Genomic DNA, 14,079 nt, shown 5'->3' with positions numbered 1-14,079 from the left:
TGTGTGTATGTGTGTATGTGTGTATGTGTGTATGTGTGTGTGTGTGTGTGCGCGTGCGCGCGCGCAAGACGACACGTGAACCCATTGGGTTCCCGTTTTGACAGCGATTGATGAAAAATAAAACAAGACAAAATTTTAATGTTATTTAGTGGTCAAACTTTAACTTGAAGAAAATTTGAGCATTTACCTCAGGAGTCATCGTTCGGCCAACCGGTTTCTCGAGGTATAGCAACACATTCTCCATGGTTTGTCCTTGCGCTTTATGGATCATCATACCAAAACTTGACTGAATCGGGAATTGATTTTTTTAAATAATTTTTTCGTTGCCCGATTTGAATAAAACTTGATACTGCACACCACAGGCAAATGTTGAGTAAGGTGGCCCTAAAATTTTTGTACTATCGTGTACCGTTTTGGCTGTATTTCGGGAACATATATATATATATATATATATATATATATATATATATATATATATATATATATATATATACATACACACATATACACACACACACACACACAAGATGAGAGTTTTAGTTATATAGTAGACGACCCGTGAACCCATTGGGTTCCCGTGACAGCGGTTGATGAAAAAAATCATTTCAAGAAAAAAAAAATAAAAAGATAGCTCCAGCAAACTATACCGCTGAGGTTGTTTGCACTGATCGAATAATCCTAAAGAGAGCTTGACTGAATTGGGAATTGATTTTTTAATAATTTTTTTTTCATTGCCCAATTTGAACGAAACTTGATATTGCGCGTCAATGTGGAAAAAAAAAACAGAGAAAAGAAAGTTGAAGAAATTGTGCATAATCTTCGAAACAATTTTATTTATTACTGAACACGGAAGTATTAGATCAAAATGGCGGTTTATTTTTTGCTGAAAAATAAATCGTTCTTCATCTATACTTAATGTTTGAGATTTTTCAATAAATCATTTCAAGAAAAAAAAAAAAAAACATAGCTCCAGCAAACTATACCGCTGAGGTTGTTTGCATTGATCAAATTCTCCCGAAGAGTACTTGACTGATTCAGGAATTGATTTTTTAATAATTTTTTTCATTGCCCAATTTGAACGAAACTTGATACTACACACTGCAGGAGAATGGTGAGTAAGGTGGCCCTAAAATGTTTGCGCTTTCCTATACCGTTTTAGCTGTATTTCGGGAACATACATACATACATACATACATACGATGAGAGTTTTAGTAATATATCGATCGATAGATACATACATACATATATATATATATATATATATATATATATATATATATATATATATATATATATATATATATATATATATATATATATATATATATATATATATATATATAGATACATATATATAATGTCATTTTCTTTCTGTCTATCGAACTCAAACACCAATCAAGCCCAAACAACTGGGCCAATTGCCACCAAACATGGCAAATGGACCAAGTTCGACCTCATGGTGAACATGGGCTACTTGGTTTCATCTGTAGTTGCAGTGGTTCGAGAGGAAAAGTTGACGAAAATCCTCGATGTAAATGTGCATCATGTAGTGCCACCTGGTGGTGGTGGCAGAAGTTATTTTACAAGTCAGCTGTGGCGATAACTTGCATTTTTGCACTATGCACATCCCCAGAGTGGGAAGCCCCAAAGCAAACCTCCACGAATCAGAGAAGGCAGGGGAAGGGGGGATGGGTGTCCAGAGGGAGGGAGGAAAAGGGATGTGAGAAGGGACTCAGAAGGGAAAAGGGGGAAAAGAAGGGAAAAGGGAGAAGAGAAGGAAGGGAAAAGGGACGTAGACTCAGCCTGTCATCCTTCTGAGGTCGGCGGATTGAGTACCAGTGCACTGGTAATAGGGGCACTGCATCAGCGGCATATCCACGCCCCAACCAATGATGCAACGAGCAGCCAAAAAGGCTGCACACCAAGGGAAGCCTTTATCGACGGATTTATTAAAATCTGGTATTGGTGTGGCACAAGCATGATGGGCCGAAAGGCCTCCTCCTACGCATTATGTCCTTGTAATCCTTGCTCGGCAACGCGCATATACACACACACACACACACACACACACACACACACACACACACACACACACACACACACACACACACACACACACACACACCTGATTGTTATGGTGAGCATCACTGTGGATATCTCACACGGTAAAACTGCATAATCCACAAAGAACACCCGTCCGTCTGCCACCCAGACAATTGTTCCCGCTAATGCAAACCATTCAACCAGAAGGCACGTGATGCGATCGGCAGGTAAATCGAAACATGTGGAGTGTGACGAGCACGATCCGCAGCATGTGAGATATAATCCGCGGCGATGCTCACCATAACAGTCAGGAGGTGCATCTGATGTTTAAACGATGAAGGTGGTCATTATTGGTTACATATTTATTGGTATGCCATCCTGATGAGGGCAAACAAGCCCAAAATCCAGAAAGGTGGCTCCGTTTGATGTTGACCATGTAATCTTTGTTAGTTTGACAGTCACCTGGCCAAGGCTTCCGGATTGAAGGTGACGCTTTGGTGTAGGACTATGTCCAATGGAGATCAGGGGAGTGCTCGTCACACTCCACGTTTCGAGAAATATACAGTTCAGAGTACCTTCAGAAAAATATTCCTACCGCTCGACTTTTTCGCATTTAGTGTTACAGCCTGAATTAAAAAAAGGATTCAATAAAAAATTTTTGTCACCGATCTACACAAAATACCCCAAATACCCCATAATGACAAAGTGAAAACATATTTTTCGAAATTTTTCTAAATTAATTAAAGATGAAAAGCTGAAATGTCTTGCATCAACAAGTATTCAATCCCCTGAGTCAAAACTTTGTTGAAGTTCCTTTGGCAGTGATTACAGCTTCAAGTCTTCTTGGGTAGGTCTGGATTTGGGAATTTCTCCCATTCGTCCTTGCAGATTTGCTCAAACTCTATCAAGTTGGATGGGGAGCATTGGTGAAGAGCAATCTTCAAGCCTTTCGACAGATTCTCAATTAGATTCAAGCCTGGGCTTTAGCTGGACCACTTGAGATCTTTCACGTTCTTGTTCTGAACCCAGTACAGTGTTGCTTTGGCTGTATGCTTGGGGTCATTGTCCTGTTGGAACGTAAATCTTCACCGCAGTCTGAGGTCTTCTGCACTCTGAAGTAGGTTCTCCTCAAGGATTTGCCTGTATTTGGGCTCCATTCATTGTTTCCTCTATCCTTACAAGTCTCCCAGTCCCTGCCACTGAAAAGCATCCCCAGAGCATGATGCTGCCACCACCATGCTTCACGGAAGGGATGGTGTTCGATGGGTGATGAGCTGTGCTCGGTTTGTGCCAGATGTAACGCTTTGCATTCAGGACAAAGAGTTCAATTTTCATCTCATCAGACCACAGAATCTTTTGCCTTAGAGTCTTTTACGTACCTTTTTGCAAGCTCCAGGCATGCTGTAATTTACCTTTTTCTCAGGAATGTCTTCCGTCTGGCCACTTTCCGATAAAGCGAGATTTGTGAAGTGTTGCAGAGACTGTTGTCCTTCTGCTGGTTCTCCCATCTCAACCAAGGAACTCTGTAGTTCTGTTAGAGTGGTCATTGGGTTCTTGGTCACCTTCCTGACCAAGGTCATTCTTGGCAATTTGCTCAGTTTGGTTGGATAGCCAGCTCTAGGACGAGTCTGGGTCGTTCTATATTCTTACTAGTTCCTAATGATGGAGCTCGCAGTGCTCTTGGGAACATTCAACACTCGAGAAATTGTGGGGAATGTTCAACACACAAATACACATTGTGCTTTATATTGGTAGATTAAATAGACAATGGACAAACATGATGTACAAGATTTGAACCTGGATTTCCTGCATCACAAGCCAATGGTTCAGGTGGGAACACTAACAAGCAAACAAAACATTCAACACTTCGAGTAAATACCTACAAGCATCAAACTTGAGCTGGGCTTGTTTTTTCTCTTGTGCGACCTGCTGCGGAGATCGCTCCAGGTTGGATCCACTGAGTTTTGCTTCGTGTTGTGTTGCTCTGTGCTCCAATTCCTTAACATCTGTCTGAATACCACAGCCATATTTTAAAAATAAATAACTAAAATAAAATAAAATAGAGAACTTAAGTGTTTTTTTTCCCAAGTTGTGACAACAAGAATGTCTGAGACATTAGAAATAAATGCAAAGGCAAAAGTGATTGTGAGACAAACTTGAAACAAGCATTCAGATTGTATCCAAGATTTCAAAAATAGCATGCAGCAGAAAAGAAGTGTGTTTTGACAGGTTCTCACAGATATGAAAAGGGTACCTGGAAGCGATCCATGAGAACAACATCCTGCTGGCAAGCTTTGATGCTGCTTTCCTCACTACTCAGGGTTGCCATCACATTGTCCTCCTCCTCGAGACTGGCATTTAGGCGCACAATTTCACGCCCACATTCCTGCAAGCGGTTCCGCGTAGCAGGTAGTTCCTGCTCCTGCAACCGAGATAGGTTTTGCCTACAAGGTAAAAGGGAACACATGCATAAAAAAATTAACTAAAACAAAACACACATAAAAAAAAAAATCACTTTTTATGTGGCAGCACAAACGACCTCATCTTCACTTTTGTTTTGTTTTTCACAAGTGGTGAAAGTTAATTGAAAACCATGCACAAGTGTTATGTGAAGGACATTACAAGACATCAATATAGTTTTACACTAAGTACACTGGCAACAGCAGGGAAATCAACTCTCCGGTGTATGGAATTTCAACCCAGGACAAGAGAATCAAATGCTCAGACAATGTAAAACATGATGACCAGATTCAGTCCCAGGTACACGTCATGGTTGAGCCCCTCTTCCACGTCCTCTTCTTTCCTCTTCTCTTTCTTAACCTTTCAGCATGTCTGGTTGTCCCCAAGTCACATCCATTCTTTCTTACCTTTCTATTGTCAACACATAAGCCTTTTTGCGACACAACTCTTACCCAAAACTAGACACCTGCTTTCAAACAAAAACCTACTTAAGTCTCTTGTTGTACAACTGAGACTAACATAAAGTCGAGAGATAGAGAGAAATCAAGTGACACCGATGATAAACTCAATGCCAACTCTGTCCATCACCCATGATAGCAGTTGCAGCCACTCACCCTCTTATTGACCAAAACTGTTTGCAGTTGGGAATACAAATACAGTGGAGTAAAAAGTTACCATGTCAGTTCACAAAATAGCCAAGGCCTCACTGCCAAACTTTTATACGACTATATCCATGACATACTCAATACCACCGATTACCTAATGGGTTTAAGCTCGAGCATCTGATCCCGAAGTAGTTCACGCTGCTTTAGCTTTGTTTCAGTTGTCCGGAGTTTCTCTGGGACAAGACGCAACCGCCCTCGCAGGTCCTCAACCACCTCTTGCAGGTCTGAGTCTGACGGGAAGGTCCTCTGACATACAGGGCAGCAGGATGAATGTGAACTGCCTTCATCACCTCCACCATCACCTGTGAGCTGCCCAATAAATTGCTGATACACAGCAGAGGCGCCAGCCAGCATAGCTGAAAAGTGGTGTGTGAAAGCAGGCAGTGTAGAAACAAGAGCGCAAAGGGTCAAGGAATGCACACAACTGTGCCTTGTGATAAAATTTATGGTTAACTTTCAGTTCCATCACAAAAACATGTTTGGATATTAAACAACACTTAGGATAAAGTCATAGCTTCACATTGTACTCATTTATCAGAGAAACAAAACTCTGCAGAATATATGAAAAATGGAAACCATGGTGTTTGTTTATCTCCTTATGCAGTGTGACATGTCAAGATCATGTAAATATTGTGTTTCCCCTGGCCCTCCACGTATTAACACTGAATTATAGTGACATATTACAGTTTTGGAGTTAGAAGCAACAATAAATAAATAAATAAATACATTAAAACAGCTTACGATAGTAACATGAGGACAACAAAGTTATAATACTGTTACGGCTGTGGAAATTCGCAGACCACCATAAAGGACCGAGGATCAGTTATGACGATAAGTATATGTGTAGTTAGATTTCCCCACCGTTGTTTTGAGGGAATTTCCGTGTTCACAGGGCTGTGATCCTTTGAGTTCGCAGTTTTTCTTTTGTTGTCGTTATTTTGGACCAATCATCCCCCAACAACCAAATCGCAAACACCAACAACACCCCCAAACAACTACACCAAACACCACCACCTTCGCCTCTTTACCTCCACAACTCCACCCCGCAAACATCGCTTCACCGCCACTCTCAAACAACTCCCACCAGCAACCAAATCGCCACCACCAACACCCTTCCCAAACCACCGCAGCAAACTCCCACCACCTTCGCCTTTCTACCAAACGTCGTGCCATGGGATGTGAATGGGTTCCTTTCGCCTCGAAAAACGGATCAAGAATGATTCACGCCCACTTTTCTTCCATCCAATGGCTGAGCATCAGTTGGTGTAGCCCCGCCTCCGAACCAGCTGTGATCCACAAATTTGCATATGCACTCCTCCCCCGGCCTATATAAGCGCGAGCACAACGCAGCTCGCGCAGAGTGTGGCATTAGCAGTGTGTGTCGGCAGAGCAGTGAGTAGGCAGTCAAGTCAGGTCTGGAGAGTGGCAGTCTAGAGTCGGTGGAGTACCGGATGGAGCTCGAAGAGGCAGACGGCGGCAGTGTCGGTGCGGCAGTGTCGGTGGGGCAGAGTCGGGAGACGGAGCTCGAAGTGGACGGGAAAGGCAGACGGGGGCCGATCGACGGAGAGAGCTCACCGGCCACGCCAGGGGCACGAAGCCAGGTGCAGCTACGCTGACATCGCGGCTTGCCCGCCATCACGCCACGAGGGCGCGGGTAAGACCCTTCGGTCTCGTGGACCTGGCCGCTCATCCAGGTTCCACGCACATTTGGTCCACGAACCTGTCTGCCACCCTTGCCTTTGAGGGTGGCTTTTTCCTTTGCTTTTGTGTAAATGCAAGTGGTGGCGCCGTCTTACAAGTAGAATTGTCTAAGTGTGCGTGTGAAATAAAGACTTTATTCGGTTGTAACTCTGCATTTGCTTGCTTTCACTATATACGTGCCTGAATTACTGTATGGCTGTAAAATACATGCTTGTCTGAGTGTGCAATAAATGTGCTTGTTGAACTGTTCCCCGTTTCATTGCGTCCTTTCCCTTGTTTGAAAGTTCCATCTTGCATCACGGAAGGAATTGGTAGAAGGGTGTAAGCACCCGGTAAATAATCACGTCCGTCGGGGCCGGCGATAACACTGCTCGGTTATCACTGAAGCACGGAACGGACCGCTTAAGCGGTTCGTGTCCTAGGCCGGCCAGCGGCGAGGTACGATCGCCCGGTTAACTACCCGCGCAGGTACTTAGGTAGGTCGAGTTTGGCGAACAACCCTATCCTGCGCAGGTGGCCAATTGGCACGATTGTGGTGGAGTCGAAAAACCCACCCGTGACTAGCTCCTGGCGGTAGTTCCAAGGAGGGTCACGACTGAATTATCCGTTCCAGTGGGCGACGCGGTCGCGATTTGAGTTACGTGGCCATCGCACGCCGGGCGGACCGAAATTCGTAACAATACTATTCTAATATGCAGTCATTAAAAAAAAAATGATGCAACCTTCATCATAAAAATAAAGCTGGCAAACTTTATTATTTGTACTTTAATTGTTCCATCAAAATTATCCTGAAGAAGAAAGTGCAGGAAGAGAAAACAATGTACTTGGATAAACAACAATAACTAGAGAGTTCATTGAACATCTTACCCCAAAGTCTTGAGAAAAAGGACATGGGAATGGTCTTTTCAACTATGTTTTTCCGAGCACAATCTACATTTCCGACAAACCTCGATTGTGTCTGAATCTCAATATTCCCCAACACTGAGAGTGTAAGCGACAAATTTGATTGGTTGACATGGTGTAAAACGGCGTACTCTTTTGTCCGTATTCTGGAGGACTTCGCTGAACTGGAGGTTTCTAGAAGTGCCAACAAGGCAATTTGTGTTCTGCAGTGTTCAAGTGTAATTCAATTGAAATTTAAAAAAAGTTTTAAAGGTTGTAAAGGAAAAAATAAAACAAAAAACATTGTATCAGAAGTTTACCACCATTGATACACCTTATTTAACACATTAAATTAGTTATTTATGCCCATTTGTGTCCTTCATGACATCCCCAAAAACAGAAGGTTTCCTGTTTGGAATGATTTTCAATTTTGTTTGACTGTCAGACAGGCAGACAGGCAGACAGAGTAAAACAATTAACTTACTCCTCTGTGCGCATGCACACTCGGGACGAGGTTCCGTACAATTTGCCAAATTCAAAGCCTAAGCACTGCTAAACTGCAGGTGCATGTTCAAAATATAAAACTCAATTGAAATTAAGTAGCTCTTTGATCATAGACCGATGTCTGTTGACAGACAGAGAGAGTGAACCAATTGCTTAAACCCACTTTGCCCTTCGCACACAGGGTAATAACTATAATACTATAATAAACATGGGGGCAATCCCCTGGGTGTTCACTTGGTCGTGGCTGGATAGGATAACCAGGAAACCAATGGTAGGCATGGATGACCTACAAAATATGTAATGGAAAAGAAAGTAAGTAATTACCCATGGATTTTTTTTTTTAATGCCATGAACAAACTTTGGTTCATCATGGGTCAAATCTAATCGAAATTGTGTGTTATTACTGAAAAGAAAGCAAACACCTCTTTTGGAGGGCAAACCCCCCCCCCCCCAGACCTCCTGAGACCCTGATTTTTTTAATGGTGTGAACAAGCTTTCGTACATCATGGGTGATGAATTTTGTGGTAAAGTTTCATCGGACTTGCATGTGAAGTTTCTGAGAAGAAAGCAAATACCGATTTTGGGGGGAGCAATACCTGGAGAACCCTTCAGGGCCTGTGTAATTACGTAACATATGCAACCAATAGCGAGAGAGCTTCCAGAGTTTTTAAAGCAGAAGCTTCAAACTCACACTTCAATACCATCTTGTGCTTAAACTGTCTGCAAAATTTCATGGCTATCGGTTTGGTAGCTCTCGAGGAGAACATTGTTTTATGTTTGAGACAAAATACAAGATGGTCACCAATACAGGACCTTATTCAAAAAACAAAATCTATTGGGATAAGTTCCAAGGATGTGGTATAAACGTGGGCAGATTGGCATAGTCAGCTGTGCAGTTTTTTCACAAGTCGTTTCACAAAACTTGAAGGAAATACAATAATAATCTGAACAAGAACAATAGGCTTTCAGGTTGGAAGCCGAATAATAATAAAAATAAAAGTACAAAAATAAGCTGACATAAGGATAGTGAGGAGTTTCAAGGAAATACATGTTTTGTTCACCACATTTGAGGAATGATTTAGCTGCTGTAGAGAAGGTACAGCGTCGAGAAGCTAAATCGATCCCGTGCTTTGCTCGGCTAAGTTTTGAAGCAATTGTACTGGGACATTTTCAGGCATTATTTGTAAATAATTAGTGTCCTCACGTAAACTGCGTTTTTAGATGTGGCAACTGCAGCAAAAAAAAAAAAAATTGTTGCCATAACATCTCTTCTTTACAGCAATATTTTCCACTGCAAAATACAATGCGAGTCACCTTGTTTTAATTGGGATAAAGTTATGCAAGCTGCTCAACACAATAACCATAAACCCATCCTTCAGTCTTCCATGGGATAGCATTCACCCAAATATTGTTCTGATACATACATCTTTGCTTGGACATGTGCTCAATCTGGTCGCACAGTGCTGCCATGGCGCTCTCAAAGTCCTGCCCGCTGCATGTTTCAAACAATTGTTCCTGGTATTCCTGCAGTTGCTCCTCTTTGTGACGAAGGTCCACAGTTAAATGGGACTTGTTCTGCTCAGCAGATGCCAATTTCTTACTGCACACATAAAGGATGCAAAAGGAATGATCCATCAAGTGAAGTTGCTCATCTTGTCACAGAAAGCACATTGGTTTGGGACAAACTTTGGTACAACTATTCCTATTACGGCTTATTTTAAAATATCTTAATGGAAGTTTAGAAAGGAATTCACTTTTGAACCAAATACTGCAATAAGCTTTAAGAGTACAAGATTTGATGTCAAAGCAAAATTCCATCCAACACTCATGCTCAACAACTCAATGTCATATTAGGAATGAGGTAAAATTTTGAATATCACAAGTAGAACACATACCCTTAAGATGAATGGAGAATACAAATACAAAGAATCTGCGGTACCGTGGTTTCTTGCACTCAAGCAATGCCAATATGTCTCATTGCAATGATAAAGGAAAGGTTTTGAAAATGTACTTGTTTAAATTCACCTCACAAATTTCCACCATACCAGCACCACAAAAGAAAAAAAAAATATTAAAAAGTATAAACTTTAATAAAAACAGGTTGTGTTCAAATATCCATCCTATCTTTCAGGCAAGCAAAATTATTCAGTGATGGCACAAACAAATAATGCAAGCCATCATGCTCAAGAACATTTAAGATTCTTTCCTCTCAAGAATATGGGTGCTGTGGGGAAATCACAACAATGCCTTACTTAAGATCCTGGATTTTGACTTGCAGTTCAGTTATCTCGATCTTTCTTGTCTGCAGCCAGTCCTCCAGCTCTCGCCGGGTAGGGAAGTGCCCCACAATTGAGAACAGCACCTCTTGGTGCCGCGCTCGTACTCGACGAATTTGCTCCTCCTTTTCACTCTGCATGTCATTCAACAGGACAAGTTGCGGTACTGTAGTATCAGTGTTTACAAACAAAAAAAATAGACAATTAAGGAGGCCTTTACCATACATCTTTAGTGTGCCTAACTCAACAATGTCTGTCAAGATAGCAGAATCGTTGTGGGGAGTCTACATGACTTAAAGGCGTGACACATTAGGTTTTCAAAACAAGATAGCATTCATAGAATACTTACCCTGCCCAGTCAACGGTTTTGGGGATAGTGAGGTGCAATGTTTTTTGTTTTTTTCCAAGATGGCGCCTGTACCACATGACCTATGACATCATGGTTATAATTAAAATATTCCACAGGAGAAGACGCTCCTATGGTGAAAATGTTGTGCCCATCAGACCAACAGTTGCTGAGGAAAAAAAATTTCATGATCGGTAAGTGTTATACTTGTCGAATTATGATGTCATAACAAAGGCACCGATGACATAATTGTCAACATATCTTATTCCCCATGGGGGGTAGTTGACAATGAGCCAGCTCTCAATCTTTTCCAAGGAGTGGTTTCAGACATATAGAGGTGTGAAGTTTTTTTTCCAATATGGCACCTGTACCACATGACCTATGATGTCATAATTATAATTTAAAAATTCTACAGGAGGAGCCACTCATATTCTGAAAATTTTGTGTCCATCTGACTAACAGTTGCAGAGGAATTTTTTTTTTTTTCATACTGATCAGATTAAGCGTTGTACTTGTCAAATTATGACGTCAAAATGAAGGCACCGACGGCATCATCAACAACATATCTTATTCCCCATTGGGTGTACTTGACAATGAGCCACGTTTCTATTTTTTTCCATTGAGCGATTTGGGAAATATAGAGGTGTAACGTTTTCCAAGATGGTGTCTGTACCACGTGACCCATGAGGTCATAATTATGAATACAAAAATTTCTACAGGCAGAGGCAATCCTATGGTAAAATTCCATGTCAATCGGACCAACAGTTGCCAAGAAAATGAATTTTTAAAATGCAGACCCGCACGCACACAAGTACGCCACACATATGCAACCGAATGCCTAACCCTGCTTTTCGCCTCACGAGCACAGGGTAATAAACATAGATATTGAAAATATAACTAATGGCATGATAAAATAATTGTATGACAAATAAGACCTGCATATTTTGGTGTTACCTGGGGTGAAGTTTAAAATTTTGGTCCTTGCCACGATCTTCAGAAATTGAGAACTGTCGACCGCACACTCGCTTTCGAACTTCAGAGTTCTGTCCCCGTACAACTCTACCAAGAAGGAATTTCTTCATTTCCTCTTTTGTTGATTTCCCCAATGACACATTGACTTGCTCAGCAGGTGAGTGATTTACAAATGGGTTACAGGTACTATTTAGGCATTGTAGAGGGCATCAATATCAGAATTGTCACGTAGAATTCTCCAACTTTGGAGCCGATTCGCTGGTTCCTCACCGGACTGAAGGCTGACGAACTGCCGAAGCTCTGACAGGGCCAAGCCACATCCCTATTCACAGTCTGTTCCAATGTTAGGTCAATTGCACACCTCGGGTAGGACTTTTCCGTGCGTCAAAAGGACAAGGTACCAGCCTCCAGGATGTCGTGGGCTCCAGGGTCCATGTGGCAAAGTTTCTGGAGTAAGAGCGATCCCCATCTTGTATAATTCGGCTGGTTCAAAGCAAAGTAGACCCCAATCACAGATGGAAGGACCTGGATGTATCCATGGATGTCATTGGTATGCACAACCCGCTGGAGCTTTCATTATACCCTATTGATTGAGATACACATACAATAGGCTGCTGTACTTCTGTATTGCTTGTCAATGATACCTTGGGAAAAAAAATTGCATCTATTGATGAGATCCTTCACTAATGAACCCTCGACTACTCTTCAACAGTGTTCGACATCGCCATAAAAGTCTGATATCTCCTGCAGGAAAGATACCTCATCTGCCAGTGTGTCCTTGTACTTGGAGAACAGTGCCTGCTCCATTACAGCAACAACAATTTGTTGAATCCTAGTTCATCGATTGGAGAATTTCCCTTTCATGAAACCTGCGAGCGATCCTGAGCCCAGACAACTGCTTCCGTCAGGAGGTATTAGATTCCTGAATCAGTTATAACGATCCCGATGGCACTGAAATATGCCAGTTCAAGATGGAAGTTCCCCAGTAATATGAGCAGTCGGTCGAAAGCTGGTGCTTTCAGAGCTTAAATCAAGTACGCCTTCAGGGCTTGAATAGAGTACGCCTTCAGGGCAACAGCAAGGTCATAAGTGATTACGGCGTATTCCTGGTTTGTCTCGGCTGCAACATTCAACGATCGACCCACAGCTTCTTGAACATCATTATTTCTGGTAGGGGGTAGGGAGTTCAGGTCCATCTATGTCATCACAGTTTGGGGGAGGATGTCAGCCACAAATCTTGAGAAGGACCCCTTAAAGAGTGGCAATTTCCAGTCGAAGGATTGTAGTAACCATATGAAGTCAAGGCCTGCCTGTCAATGCCATCTCCTCATCAGGTGGAGACAGCTTAAATTGAGCTAATTTCAGTGACATGAGAAAAGGAGATATTACCTTCCTGTCCCCATCGAAGTGCCTCCTAAGTCGATCACTGAATGTTCCTGCATTATTAAGAAGTGGGGTCTCTCACAGAAGTTTATTCGGGTAGCAAATTCCCACGGTGGAATGCAGTGTGTTCTTGCCGTCAGAAGTCTCGGTATTGACATCGTAGTTGTCCCAGGTGCATGCTAAAAAGTTCAGAGGGAAGATATGAGATGCTACAAGAATGGTTTGTACGGTATCATTTGTATTTTGGATTCTCAGAAATAATAGTGTGGTTTCACCAGTATGAGGAACTCACCTGTTCCGAAGTCACTCCTCTGATGGAGAACGGGACACTCCTGATAGCCTCAATCTGAGCATGTGAAGGCAATTTCAGTCTCCAGCCGCTTTACTTCATTGTAACTAATGTAATGACCGAAGGAATTTAGGATAGTCAGTATCGATTTCAATCCTGTTGGGATTCCCAGAGCCCATCCAAGTGCTTGATGCTTCCAGGAAAAAAAAAAACAATCCTCTAGTACAGTTGAACACAGCATCCGCAATAGTTCACCTGTCTGTCACATCTATCGATTCGTTATTCTGTTTCTGTGAGCAATCCGTCGATGAGGGTATGGGAGAACAGAAGAACCAGAGGAGGTATATTAGGAGAGCTCTCCTTCAGGCTCTGAACTGAGGTGGGTGACGGAGTCTTCGATTGAGGCATCACGAGAATCTCAACACACAACGCCATTGTTGCACATATTATTTCATCAACTCTGGGACTGGATTAATTGAGCATGGCATCGGCTTCGTTTGGGGTTGGTGAGCAGGAGAAGACCAACATCCCAGATTTGTAAGAGAATGTCAGTGAACC

General features: G+C 42.2%; 1 protein-coding gene across 2 annotated transcripts in view; it reads right to left on the bottom strand.

Moving 5' to 3' along the window:
• Positions 1–14,079, bottom strand: part of RAD50 (RAD50 double strand break repair protein) — an 89,098-nt gene that overhangs the window by 34,946 nt on the left and 40,073 nt on the right. For both annotated transcript variants that reach the window (XM_085864346.1, XM_085864347.1), the window contains 5 exons: positions 10,508–10,665; positions 9,680–9,855; positions 5,263–5,524; positions 4,298–4,487; positions 3,927–4,053 (listed from right to left, as the gene is read on the bottom strand). In XM_085864346.1, the coding sequence (XP_085720472.1) occupies positions 3,927–4,053; positions 4,298–4,487; positions 5,263–5,524; positions 9,680–9,855; positions 10,508–10,665 (913 nt within the window). The remainder of the gene's footprint in view (positions 1–3,926; positions 4,054–4,297; positions 4,488–5,262; positions 5,525–9,679; positions 9,856–10,507; positions 10,666–14,079) is intronic.

The sequence above is a fragment of the Eptatretus burgeri genome, chromosome 18, assembly GCF_056783735.1.
Source record: "Eptatretus burgeri isolate ZD-2024b chromosome 18, Ebu_testis_v1, whole genome shotgun sequence".
Classification (NCBI taxonomy): Eukaryota; Metazoa; Chordata; class Myxini; order Myxiniformes; family Myxinidae; genus Eptatretus; species Eptatretus burgeri.
Note: the sequence above shows the minus strand (reverse complement) of the source record. Positions and strands in the feature narration are given on the sequence as shown.